Source organism: Eptatretus burgeri, chromosome 13 (genome assembly GCF_056783735.1).
Source record: "Eptatretus burgeri isolate ZD-2024b chromosome 13, Ebu_testis_v1, whole genome shotgun sequence".
NCBI lineage: Eukaryota > Metazoa > Chordata > Myxini > Myxiniformes > Myxinidae > Eptatretus > Eptatretus burgeri.
Window position 1 is genome coordinate 55907333 of NC_140973.1, and position 14446 is coordinate 55921778.

General features: G+C 45.8%; 1 protein-coding gene and 1 long non-coding RNA gene across 5 annotated transcripts in view; one reads left to right on the forward strand and one right to left on the reverse strand.

The window, feature by feature from the left end:
* Positions 1-11869, reverse strand: part of LOC147014525 (uncharacterized) — a 24056-nt gene extending 12187 nt beyond the window's left edge. Inside the window, exon 1 of the long non-coding RNA XR_015050792.1 lies at positions 11486-11869. This is a non-coding gene — a long non-coding RNA (uncharacterized LOC147014525). The remainder of the gene's footprint in view (positions 1-11485) is intronic.
* Positions 1-14446, forward strand: part of LOC147014524 (uncharacterized) — a 124013-nt gene that overhangs the window by 92991 nt on the left and 16576 nt on the right. For all 4 annotated transcript variants that reach the window (XM_085852527.1, XM_085852530.1, XM_085852528.1 and 1 more), the window contains one exon: positions 8011-9894. In XM_085852527.1, the coding sequence (XP_085708653.1) occupies positions 8011-9894 (1884 nt within the window). The remainder of the gene's footprint in view (positions 1-8010; positions 9895-14446) is intronic.

Below are 14446 nucleotides of genomic sequence, written 5' to 3' on the forward strand. Positions count from 1 at the left end.
TCTCTTCTCCGCTGTGAGGGTCCAATTAAGAACTCTGGGTTTCTTTTCATTTGTGTGTGTGTCTGCGTGTGGGCCCGTCTTTAAGTAGAACTGAATAAGTGTTTTTGGATCATTGTAAATACTTCTTGCATATTCGCGTTAAGTCTTGCTTTGTGTCTTCATTTACTGTAAATAAAACTTGTTAGAAATGTTCCCAGTTCGTTTCCGTCCCTTCTTGAATTGGTCCAGCATGGTTCGGATCTGAGTTTAGGCGGGACTTTATCCCCGATATATAATCCGTTCGTCCCAGCCGGCACGGCTTTGGCAGTTTCCGCTCGGCTGCACCCAAACCGGAGTTGTAAGTCGGTAGTTGGACCTCTACCGCAGTCGGTAGTGTGACCCAGTTCGAGCAAGACGTGCTGCGGGCGTGGTTTCCCCGGTAGTCGGAATCGCGTAGTAAATTTGGTAAATTGGTTATAGACAAATAGTCCCTACGCTACACGGTTGAAATATTGGTGACCACCGTCAGTTAAACGACCCGCCGGCTCGCGGAGATTTCCAAGCGACGGCCTACAATTCCGAGGAGTTTGGTGGGAGACGACGCAAGCTTTCCCCACCTAGTGGTTGTTCTCGCCACCGACCCCCGGCCCACAACAATATATATGTATATGGTTATATATATATATATATATATATATATATATATATATATATATATATATATATATATATATATATATATATATGTCGAAACATGTGAAGTGTGACGAGTACTCCGCCGATCCCCATTGGACACAGTCCACACCAAAGTGTCGCCTCCAATTCAGAGGCCTATGCACGGTGACTCTTTGCCTATATATATATATATATATATATATATATATATATATATATATATATATATATATATATCCTGGTGTGTTGGCGCAGTGGTTAGGGCAGCGGCTTGGGATCCAAAAGGTCCTGAATTCAAGCCCCGTTGGGCCACTGAATTAATACACCAGGGGGTTTGACTCAGCCTGTCATCCTTCCGAGGTCGGCGAAATGAGTACCAGTGTACTGGGCCGGTGTATACCCCAGTTAAAATAGGTGTACCATATCCCTGTGTCGTAAGAGGCGACCAGGGTTGTGTCAGGAAGGGCATCCGGCATAAAACATGTGCCAAATCACTATGCGGATCATACGGATGATCCGCTGTGGCGACCCCTAACGGGAGCAGCCGAAGGAAGAAGATATATATATATATATATATATATATATATATATATATATATATATATATATATATATATATATATATATATATATGTCTACATTCTACATACATGTAAATATTTCTTTGAAATTGGTGACGCTATTGTTCACGTGGTTCGGCAGCCTTTTTTTTCACCCCCCAAAAAAAACTTTTAAAAATCCTGTTCTCGGAAACAGCTGAAGCAGCTGATCAGATTGAGGCGAAACTTTACAGCTACGACCGCGTATCAATGAGGAACAAAACGCTCCCACCTATGATGTCATAAGTCACATGGGTTGACTGCCATATTGGATTTACCCGAAAACTTTAAGAAATCTTCTCCAGAACGGCTGGATAGATCGAGGTGAAACCCCTGAGTGAGTGGTTTGTGCTCCATCACCCTGAGTGAGTGGTTCCTACTGCATTACCCTGAGTGAGTGGTTCGTGCTCCGCCATCTTGAGTGAGTGGTTCGTTCTCCGTGACCCTGAGGGAGTGGTTCATGCTCCATCACCCTGAGTGAGTCATCTGTGCTCCATCACCCTGAGCGAGTGGTTCGTGCTCCATCACCCTGAGCGAGTGGTTCGTGCTCCGCCACCCTGAGTGAGTAGTTTGTGCTGCATTACCCTGAGTGAGTAGTTCGTGCTCCGCCATCTTGAGTGAGTGGTTCGTTCTCCGTTACCCTGAGTGAGTGGTTCGTGCTCCATCACCCTGAGCGAGTTATTCGTGCTCCATCACCTTGAGCGAGTGGCTCGTGCTCTGCCACCATGAGTGAGTGGTTCTTGCTCCATCACCCTGAGTGAGTGGTTCGTTCTCAGTTACCCTGAGTGAGTTGGTCATGCTCCACCATCTTGAGTGAGTGGTTCGTGCTCTGTTACCCTGAGTGAGTGGTCCGTACTCCGCCACCCTGAGTGAGTGGTTCGTGCTCCGTCATCCTGAGTGAGTGGTTCGTGCTCCGTCACCCTGAATGAGTGGTCCGTGCTCCGTCACCCTGAATGAATGGTTTGTGCTGCATTACCCTGAGTGAGTGGTTCGTGCTCCGCCATCTTGAGTGAGTGGTTTGTTCTCCGCCACCCTGAGTGAGTGGTTCGTGCTCCGTCATCCTGAGTGAGTGGTTCGTGCTCCGTCACCCTGAATGAATGGTTCGTGCTCCGTTACCCTGAGTGAGTGGTCCGTGCTCCGCCACCCTGAGTGAGTGGTTCCTGTTCTGTCACCCTGAATGAGTGGTTCCTGCTCCGTCACCCTGAGTGAGTGGTCCATGCTCCGCCACCCTGAGCGAGTGGTTCGTGCTCCATCACCCTGAGCGAGTGGTTCGTGATCCGTCACCCTGAATGAGTGGTTCGTGCTCCGTCACCCTGAGTGAGTGGTTCGTGCTCCGTTACCCTGAGTGAGTGGTTCATGCTCCGCCATCTTGAGCGAGTGGTTCATGCTGTGCCATCCTGAGCAAGTTGTTCGTGCACCGTCATTCTGAGTGACTTGTTATGAAGTAACACCAGATTTCCGAGCCGTTTGCCGTATTAACTTGTTTTCTAAATTCCCGAGCCAAATTTTTTTTCCCCCTGTCACACTCAGCTGTTATAAAGAATAATGTTTGTGAACATATCGCTAAAATGTTGATGTAAATGCAATGTTTTTCTCCACACTACTCAAGGTTTCTGGGTTGTCAGCAGTTGGTAATCACACTGACTCCAACCTGCCAATTCCAGAAAAATTGCTGATATTGGCCAAGTGTGTGTGTGTGTGTGTGTGTGTGTGTGTGTGTGTGTGTGTGTGTGTGTGTGTGTGTGTGTGTGTGTGTGTGTGTGTGTGTGTGTGTGTGTGTGTGTGTTCATAAAGCATAACATTCTCTCTCTCTCTCTCTCTCTCTCTCTCTCTCTCTCTCTCTCTCTCTCTCTCTCTCTCTCTCTCTCTCTCTCTATCTCTCTCTTTTTTTGTCCCATCCTTGCTCTACCCCCTCCCAAATACAGTGCAGCACCCTCCTCCCACATCTCCTCTTTCACTCTCCCCTCCCCCCTCTCTCTATGTCTGGATGTGTATGGGCAGGGTTTGTCTCTGGGCGTGTCTGGGCAGTGTTTGTGTCCAGACAGCTTGGCTCCGGACGCGTCCGGGCAGTATTTATGTCTGGATGGGACTGTCTCTAGATCGTGTTTATAGTATGACCGGTAGAAAATGGATTTCAGACATTATTTTGTTTCCATCTTGACTGTTATTCGATGCAGAATAATTTTGATGAAACTATGAATCATAATTAACGTTCCACCGCTCGTCTGCCTTCCCTTCCTCTCACCTCATACTGTCTTTCCTTCTCCCACCCATCCTCACTCCCCCTCCCTCCTCTGTCATTTCCCCTCCACCTCTTCATTCTCCCCACTTACGGCCCCGGGGTCTTGGGCAAACTACGAGAGAGGGGCTGTCCCTGGTTCCTCTCCGGACTCACCGGGAATCGCAGGCCATCGCTTACCAATAACTTCGTGTCATGGCGGGTCGCTAATCGACCACAAATGCCAATAGCTTGACCACATTACCCAGAGTCCTCTGTCTGACAACCGTTTAACTTGGAGCACGTGATCGCCTTATCAGGGAATCGTGTCCTCCATGCGTACTTGCTTAACTTACCATACGAGGTGTAGCCGAGTTGAGCTGCCAAGTATGCACCGGCTATTAAGCAGATTTTGGGGTATAACATCCCAGCTAAGGTAAGGTGTGAACCATGCTCGCAAAAATAGCCTCAGTTGCTCGCTGATCTGCCCACACATCGGATCTCAAAGATTAACAGGGGGCCAAGGGCTTTTGGAAGCGCTCTCTGGCCCCAAACGTGTGCTGGCCTCCATTCAAATGTGGTATTTTAGGGAAATCCCTGTGCTAGTCGTATGTCCTTGAATAAACTCCAGCGAACATTCGTGCTTTGAGTTATGCCCCGAAATAACCCGTCTCTCGTTCCCTCTGCGTCCTTCGAGGCTGTTGTGAGCGTTCACTGAATAGGTGGCAGTTGCGGCGGTTGCAGAGAGGTAAGAGAAGGTTGTGGCATTTGTAGTGAAGAGATTATAATGTGGCATTGCGGTGAAGAGGTGGAAGTTGCTTGTGATGAAGAAGTTGCTTGTGATAGAAATTGCGTCTTGGCAAAGAGGGAGAGATCTGTCATTTCTGTTGAAGATGTAAACGTAAATTGTTGCGGGGATTTTTGGTAGTTGTGTGGAGTTGTTGTGGTGAGCATGGTAGCAGCGTGGTGAGTAAAATGAAGGTCTGAGGTGAGATGGAATTTGAAATTGGCACGTAGTTTTGAATGGAAAATTGGCGCGTGGATGTACATGAAACGCCTGCTGTTCTGCACGCTTGACTCCTTTTGGTTTGTATGCTTGCTTGCGTGTTTTGTATGTGAGAGACAAAGCGGGGAAAGGAATGGAAGAAGTGCAAAGATTGAAGATTGAGGACCTAATTAAAAGAGCCCGACACAAAGCATCTTTCCTATTTACCCACTCCACATATGGAAAGGACTAACTCAACAAATACCAAAGAAATAACTGCCTTGGGATCACTGTATTTTGTGTGCCATTGCTTCAGAGAATGCGGTTTTACAGAACCGCAACAATACATTTTTGGGAGGGGGGGGTCTTTTGTTTTTTGTAATTAGACAGATTGTGATTATATCAAAATCTGAAATCTAAAAATAAAATAAATGTCCCAGAAGAAAATACAGGCTTCCCTGAAAATCATGTTACTGCTTATTGGCTCATCACAAGCACATTCAGAAAAGTGTAGAATTGACAGTAGTAAAATTAAATGATGCGAAAACAATCTGTCAGAACCTTGCATTTCCTGTTGTATCATATAGCAAGGTGTCTATGACAGGTGCAATTGTTCAATTCAAGTCCAGGCCTCGGAGAGGTCCAAACAACCCTCATGAATTGGGTGACTATTCCACTTTGAGCTCATAGTAACCAACCACATTATTACTTTGCAAATTTACCACTTATAAAGCTTTCATCTGCAGTCTGATGGAGTACTGCTCTCCCCTCTGGGCTGGTGCTCCTGCCTCACACCAGCTCGACTTCACGCTGTGGAAACCAAGGCTTTTAGGATCATTGGTATCTCCCGTGATGAAGCTGAGTCTTTGAGTCTCGCACTCTCTCACTGCAGGCAGGTCAGTGGTCTTTGTCTTCTACCATCTCCTCTCCAGCCTTGCCCCCCCCCCAACTCTGTTTGTGATCTGTCCCCCCTATATTTCCTCAGAGTGCTCAAGGTCCAAAACCCCCTTCTGACCCCCCTTCTGGTGAAACTGCTAAAATCAAGAATCACTGCTTCACTCTTTCATTCCTCTTTTTTCTCCCACCTCTGGAACAAACTCCCACACTCTCTTCAATCCCACTCCTCCCTCCAGGTCTTCAAACAGCTGTTCACCACCATTTCATATCTTCCCCCATCCAAAATCATGATCTTTTCTACTCCCATTAATCCACCCCAAACCCACCTCCATCAAATTTTCTGTTTTCCTTCCTGAAAGTCCCTGTAGTACCATCTTGTTTACCCCCAATCCCTCTCCCTTCCACAGATATCCTATTGTCTTTGTTACCCACTATTTTGTGCTTCCCTCCCCAACCCCTCTTGTCTCCTGCCTTGTTCTATGTTTCTGTGTTAGCACTTACACGAGCCTCGACTTGGTATACAAAATAAATAAATAAATAAATAAATAAATAAATAAATAAATAAATAAATAAATAAATAAATAAATAAATAAATAAATAGAGAAATGCCACTCCACCGATTAAGTTTTTATCTCAGTTACAAACTCTAAGCCTTGTCAATCACATCTTAGATCGACCAGATTTTTCTGCTCAGTTTCCTGTTAATACGGGTTTAAGCATCTGGAATATTGAACAAATCCATATTATAATTTGTCGATGCTTATTTGGACCATAAAAAAAATCCTTTACTTCAAATCAATCTTGAAAAGATGTTTGCAAAACCAATCAAAAAAATTTGTACAATTCCAAAATTTTCTGAATGTTTGTTTTCATAGCTAGCCGAGAGTGTTGAGGAGACATCCATGAGGATTTTGGATGAATGCTCGCTCACACCGTCAAAACTGCAAACAGCACGTTCTTTCTTTTCGTTACAAGATCAAGTCTCATGGAAGAGCAAGGTGACATAGAGTATAAACTGACAGTGGGGTAGGAATGAACGAGCTGAAAAAGAGAGGAGAGAGGGGAGATGAGGAAACGCAGCAACCTGCAAGTAAGAGGGTTGGGCTCGGCTGGGTCAATGGGGGTAAAAAAGATTATGGGTAAGGGGTAAAGGTAAAGACAGCTTTATGAGTCAGAGTAACTTTCACGTTTAAAATAATAATAATTTAACATTGAAAATGATTTTTGAGCTGGTTTAAACCAGATTTTGTTTGATAAAATTTATTTCGCAAATTAATATGTCAATGAAATGTCACTACTGCAGAGTATCCACCTGGCTGGGTGCCAAGTTTTCTGGTGAAGGTTGGCAGGTGAATGTAATTTTACTGTTTCCACATTATGTGAAATGTGGCTGTAGCTAGGCAACCATTTTGTTGGTTGCTATGAGCTAGAATTTTCATATCTATACTACTCTAATATGCTTCTTTCTGGACATGTTTTCAAAGTGCGAGTCTCACGTTCCACCCCTGTGATTTGGATTGAGATGATACTGATGGCAAGTCACCGTAAACACATTTAATTTGCCACATTGTTAAATTCAGCTTGGGCAAATAAATATTGCAAATGTATAAAATACTCAAAAGCATCTTCATCATACAAAGAACAATTGAAAAATTTTGAGGCCAGGTATTGGCGGGTGAACGTTGAGGTAAATCACAGCCTTCGGCTTTTCTCCAGGAGGCCAGACAGACACGAAGAGTGAGTGCATGGGGGGTAAAACTGCCTTTCGTAACAGGCAGGCCAGGCAGCTGCCCCTGATCTCAAGATAAAGCTCACACGCTGGCAACTCCTTTCACGATGTAAAAGCATTGTAAGAGGGAACGCAGCCTTGAGTCTTGCCGGGAGCTGTGGTAGGTGTTAAGGTTTCCACATTAGCTTGGAAACATGAAGTCTTGATAAGAAATCTTTGTATCATTCAGTATGTCATTGACAAACAGTAATGGAACATTTTGTAAGAGGACATATCCAGTTATTATTTGGTATTAAGCCTTGGACATTGCATGCTGGTTATGAGCTATGGTACTTGGAGTGTGTTCAGCAGCACATTAGACTTATGCCAGATAAAGACCTATTTTCATTGGCCCCTCTCTGAATAGTCGCATCTTACGCACCACTGTCAATCCAGGCAAATATTATTCATGGTCGATTTTTCTCGTTACTACAGCGTTTGGCTTCATAGCATCGATCAGAGCATAGCCACCTAGGATGGGCTTAATTAAGGGGTTTAATGGGATGGAATAATAGCTGTGAGGAGAATGGGTGGGGACGGGGAAAAGGAGCTTTACATTGGTTCTCAACACCAGAGAGGCAAGCTGGATTGCATCACAACACAAGCATTTTATCAGGATCAAATGGAAACATCGTCTCTCATTCATCAACAGTATTTTCATTCACCCTCTTCTTTTATACTTTGACATTTCCAGTAACTATCTTTAACCTTTATTCATGTCTGCTGCATAGTGTACCATAGTGAAAAGGTTTGAGCGAGCAGTTACATCACCAAATGTCATTTATTGTTCTTCAAAAATTTTATTATGACATCTTCGGATTAATTAACGGAGTCCATTCCTGCTGAACCTCTCTTCACCCTGTCTCCTCTTTCTCTCTCCCTATTTTAGTTACAAGAACAACTCCAAAGGCGGTTGGAGGAAAGTGAGGACACAAGTCACTCTGAAAGACGAGGAAATGATTCCTCTCTGGGTCCACCCGATGCCAAGCGCTCACGTCCAGATTGTGTGTCCACATCGGCTGCGGCTAGTGGAATACTGGACCCGTGCTCTTCTCTGACATCGACACCATCCTTGATGCCTGGAGCTACTTCTGTATCTGTGACGCATCGCATTGCTGTCAACCAACCTGGGCAAACCATTCACACGACTGTGACCGTGCAACGAGATGGTGGTGGGCCGAGCAACCAGAGAGATGGCAGCATGGCTACAGCAGCAGCTGTGGCAATGGGAGATGCTACAACTTGTCCAGTCTTTCCACTAAAGTCTGAGTATCAGACAGAGGGTGAGAACAGCAATGGTGATAGGGGACAGGTAACGAGTTCAGAACTAGATCCAGACCTTGAGGCCATCTTAGATCAGCTTGCAAATGAGCTAGCAGGCTATGATGGGAAGGCTTATGGAAAGATGGTGAATGGAGATCGCAAGCCGTTGGCAGGATTGGAGGATACAGTTTTTGGTCCTGAAGCAAACTCTACTCTGACTGGGTCCCCACAGGCTCTGGCTGTTTCTCCAGCCCATCCGATAAAACAGGAGTTTTCTCCAAGCTTGTGTCAGGCCTCGGTCGGATCACCACAGGCTCAGGTGCGGCCTGGATCTTCGGGCCGCCCTACTACGGTTCCCTCACCAGTAGTTGCCTCTCCACCATCTCAGCAGCAACCAACGCAGGCGGCAGGCTTCTCACGACAGCCAGTTTGTTCTGCCAGTGTCTCTGCGTCAGCAATTGCAACTGTTGCTTCACCTGGTTATACTCGCAACATACAAGCCCATGGCTTTTCTGGGTACTCACCTGGATTCCAACAACCTTCAGGCCCATCCTGCATTCCATTTGGACTTAATCAACAGCAGCAGCAACAACTTCAGCAACGACATCAGCAGCAACAGCAGCAGCAGCAGCAGCAGCAGCAGCAGCAGCAGCAGCAAGGATTTCCTCCTCTCCCAATGCCACACCAGTCCCATCTTAGTCAAACATGGTCTCCTACTCTCAGTCATCCCTCGTCAAACTCACCTTTCGACTCCAAAAAGCTGGTGTGCTGTGGCTCTGCAGGCCAAAGACCAATGGGTTCTAATCCCAATATGCTGCAAGGTCCCAGACCTGCTAATGGCCACTTGCTTAGTGCAAGACCGAGCCCGATGGGACAGACCCCAGTGGTGGGATCAACGGTTCACGGTGGGCGTCTTAAGTGTCCTCCTTCCTCCTTAGGTCACGTGTCGCCCCTAAATAATCTGGCATCTCCACCAGGTCTTACTAGCCCTATCATGCCTTCACGACCGCAAACTCCGGCGCTCACGACGCGCTTGCCTCCCGTGGGCCCGTCGTCAGCCAATACGTCCTCTCCATCACCCGGGCGCCTTTCACATTGTGGTTCACCGGCCCACCTCACCCATCTAGCCCCTGACACGTGTCCAAACGTTACATGTGGCCAACACGCGTCCGACGGCCTCTCCTATGGGGATACAAAGCCGCTGTCGCATTTTGACCCAGCAAACGAAGCAACAAACACACCACTTGGGCAGCAGCCCACACGTGCTTCTCATGGTGGACTACCCTCCCATCCTTCTCACCACCCCGCTACACTGCCTCCCCATGCAATATCATCGGCTATAGCAGGCAACGGCGGCAATGCAGCACTTGCGACACTGTTTTGTGGGCCTGGAAGACCTGGAGCGCGTGTCCGAGGAACGCCTGAGTTCAAGAGAATGCTTCTGAGACGGATGTTGGAACAAGGTGGCCTGCATAGGAATGCAGTGGGACAGAGAGCTCTGTCAACACAGGTACGTGCACACTACAAAACACTCCATGAATACTAAAATGGACATATTCACTGCTGCTGACAGGTTTGAAGAATATATGAGGAAATGTCAAAATAATGACAACAATCCCAAGTCTTCAAGCCAGGATTTGAAAGCTTCAGTCTTGGAAAAGTGTTTCTGCCTCAGCAGCATTTTCATCAAGACATAAATTGGCTTAAAATGCAAGACTTTTCACGAGGCCTGTATACCATGCGATTCCATATTGCATGACTGCAGATACATGCTGGATATTTCAGCAAATACTGGATTTGTATCATCCAACACATCACCAGTGATGTCATTAGAGTAGACATCGAAAGACAACAACTCTTAAGAGGAAATCGCAGGCTCAACCTGTTAAACATCAGTGTTGGACATGTTTGCTTTTGTAGAAAAAAGGTTAAAGTTCAAGACTGTGATAAAGCCAAACATATATATTTTAGCCAAAAGACTCAAGTCATACGTGGTCATGTAAAACTTGTCAAAACAATGTGCATGCATTTTGACCCTAATGTTCAAAATATATCATACAAGCTACAATTGCTGTTTCTGCCTTAATGGGGTCTTCAGCAAGACAGAATCAGCTTTAACTGTCGAGCTTATAGGGCAACCTGGATACTGTTCAACACCAAGTAACACTTGGGGAACCTGGATGCATCTCATTATTTGGAGAACCAATGTTGAAGCAAGGCCAGAAGGCACTCGACGTTGTTTCATCGTTGAAATTTGGTGAAAATTACATCACGTCGTCAAACAAGAAGAATACAATTATCTAATTTAACATCGGTGAACGTTGTTTCAACGTACTTTTGCTGCATATATTTCATCACATGCAAATGAGAAAGCTGTACAGTGTAAATTATCAAGAAAATTATCCAACTTGCAAGCATTTTAAACTGGAGTTTTACTTTATTTTAGTTAGCCTAATTTCCTGTCCAATGGTACGCAAGGGGCGGTCATGTTGGAATTATACACTGATGGATTTGCCATCATTCACTAGTGGCCATTGGCAGAGTTCTAGATTCTAGAAGAGTCATGATCATTGTGGTGTTATAACGGTAAAGAGTGAATTTGGACCGAGATAGCTTTGATATTCCCCAAGAGATGGGTGACCAGGTGCTGTGAAGCACCCCATGCATTAATTCCTGTGCAAGTGTATTGGATGGAGTTGGAGTTGAGCCACAATGATGGCTTTGCATTTCTCAGTGAGGCTACAATCATAGTATGCCTCCGTCCTAGGTGACCCTTAACCTCCACAGGCCATGCCTGGGGTCACACAGCAGTCTCAAAATGATTGCATGCCTCATCTTGTCATTGTTTCCCTCCCCCTCTTTTCCTTCGGGCAAGAGGAGGCAGAGTCACTCTTTGGGAGAGGGATGCATAGGACAGAGGGAAAAGGAAAGGAGGCTGTATGAGGAGGCACCCGCGGTGTTTTTGGTTATGTAGTTTGTAATATTGCAATGGTAGGAGACTGATAGGTTTGCCCTACCTCGGTCAAAGATCATGGATGCGCTTTAAACAGCACACTTTCAACATGAAAAGCATTTCATTCGAAACTCTTTGATACCCTCACCTCTGAATCCATCGATGCTCTCCCAAAAGCAGAGGACGAGATGAAACCTGATCAAGAGAATGAAAAATGTCTGAATGAATTACTGAAGGAAAAAAAATTTTGATTGATAGTTTGGTATCACAGAGCAGTACGAGTACTTCAACACGATGAGCTGGAACCCAGGCCTGGTTTCTTTGGCTAAATGCCTGCACTGGGGGTGGGTTGGTGGAAAGTAGCTTGGGCCCTGGGAAAGGCACGCTGACTGCCACCCTCCTTCACCTTATTTGGCAATGAATTCGGGCAGGAAGCTGAACTCTAGAATTTTTCCACAGAAATTCTTGCCTCGGAAAAGTCAAGATCACAGTTGATGTAGGATACGAGTCTGGCTTCTTCTCAAACCTTCGCTTGTTTTTACACATCGATGGAGGGTTCAAATATCCGACCATTCTTCGTAATGTCTCATCAAGTCATTAACTCTTACCTGCGTAGTATCCTCCTTTCACACTCATCTTTATTTATATCCATCTCCTGGCTTTCTCCGTCTTTATCCGTGTTCTCCTCGGTGGACAAACCGTGGGAAGTTATCTTGGGGATTGTGGATAGAAACAAACGCCACTCTCAGTCTACAACAGAAGTTCAAAATACAGTCCTGTTTGTTTTTCTCCTTATCACCTGCCAACAAGAGGTATCATCAAAGATTACTCATTAGCTGTTGCACTGTACACAACTGTGCCCTCACCATACACAACCACGCAAGCACCATGCACAACCTGACTTGCTCCACGGAGGCAGGAGCACAACATTTTAGATGCCAGGGATCCCTGGGTCGCTCCCGCGAGATCGATCGGCTACCTCCGTGCCACGGGCCTGTTCGAGCAGAACTGACCGGGGCTAATCAACAACAACAACCTGACTTGCACTGTACATATTGTGTACCTGAACTGTACAAAACAGTACTTTCACTGTACACAGTTATAATGTGTACATGGAACATGATTACAGTAGCTGTTTGTGAACACATTGTCTTTCTTGGTGATCGTCCATCAGTCTGGCCTGCATTCCAGCCACAAGAATGTGTTCACTTTGAAGATAATTAAACTGGCACAATCGACATATTATGTTGACGCGGACAGAGTTTGAGGGGAAATTAAACAAAGGAGGGTTAGGAAAGTTCGGTCGGATCAAGGGAGAAAATGGGGAAGGAGGAGGAGTGGGGAAGAGGGAAATGATCCCACATTTTACGTACTAGTCATGCATCCATCGTGATATCATACTGCGACACCAGACCATCGGTGCTACCAAAGTAGTTGAATGGCAAGGAATACACTCGCTTTGCCGTACCAGCGGTGATCGGGGTAGTAATTTGAATCATGGTCCATGTGTCACCACACACTGGCCTACTGTTTTTACAAGATAATGTGTGGTCGTTAATGTCCACCAGACAAGTGAGAGCAGACGGGACAGCTGGCTTATCATTACTTCTTATAGGACGGCATACTCTGTCATGCGACACCCCACCTTCATGGCACCAGGATTGTTGTCTGTCATTATCCCAATGAGGATCGAACTCTGACTTGACAGGTGAGTACGTAACCTGTGAGCTATCCTGTCTTGTGTGGAATTATAATTCAGCTCTTCCATGAGCCTTGATATTCCGATGAAAAAGACGCCCTTTTATGAGACCTTGGTGCTCTGACATGATGATCAATCCAGAAGATGGCTGTTTGTTTTGGCTGAGACTTTGCCTTTTCCTGTGAGCGTTGGCCTGTAAGCAGAACAATGACTGGTTTACCCAAGGCTCTGGGTTTTTACAAAAGGTAACAGTCCTCTTGTGTGCTTTTTGAATGAGCACATTGCACGATCCTCAATACCATGAATCGTTGCTCATGGACCAACAGCATGTGCGCGCTCGTCTCAAGAGCACTCGGTCTCAAGGAGCGGTGCCGGATTGAGTCTAACGTAGGCCTCGGCTGCTCAGATTAATTCAACACTTGTTCTCTGGCCCTGTACAAAGTGAGCAAATGCTTGCCGACCAAACCCAAACTCTACTTTGCCAAACAGCACGCGGTGATTTATGCACACTGACGTCATGCGCTCAAAGTGTGACATCACCAATGTTTGCCCCTCTTGCCTGTCTCAGCGTCGCTTTGCTCCTGGGGGGTAGTTTTTTTATTTTTTTTTTCTCTGGGGCTGATAAATTTGCAGGTCATTTGGAAGCTTGCCTTCCCACACTGTGCCCCTCCCCGTCTCTGCTCACAGTAGGAAAGTCTGGGCGAGTGACGCTTCTGGCAGCATGCCCTGCAACCTGGCAGGCCTTCGATTCAAACCAGAGGGAGGGGTTTGTGGAGAGGGTTGGTGTGGGGGAAAGAGGAAGGGAGGGGTGGGTAGAGAGCATAGTGGGATTATTCTTACATACATAGTACCTGTGTTTTGATGTAATTAAGGACAGTGGAAAGTTAAATATCTTTTAAGGTTGTGGAACAACTTCCACCAACGAATGCTTGCCGGCGACCGCACTTATTATCATTTGCTACAGCAATGGAAAATATTTGGGCTCCCCTTCCCCAACTCCCTCCCCTCCCCCCCCTCCAATCCAAGTCCTTGAAAATCACAAAACTAGAAAAATTTCAGATATTTTCACACACCTGCTCGAAAATGAAACTCACTTGAGTGAAGAGTTTTCTCAACGCTGCATTGCATTTTATCGTTCCATTGTCTCGGAGCCATTGTTCTTACCTGACTCACTGATCTGTGATGAACAATAACTTGTTTTGTGTGCATCGTCTGTAACCCATCACAGGATCGCTTGTCCTTGTGGAATAAACCAAGAGACGTAATGTGCTCCAAACCACCAAGTTCTACATTATTTTCTTTGTACAGCACAGCGTCTTAAGGCTCACGGAGGAACTTGTACGTACATCACAAGAAGGACGAGTACAGTGGAAGAGATCCGTGCACTTTTACTTGAATTACAAAGACATT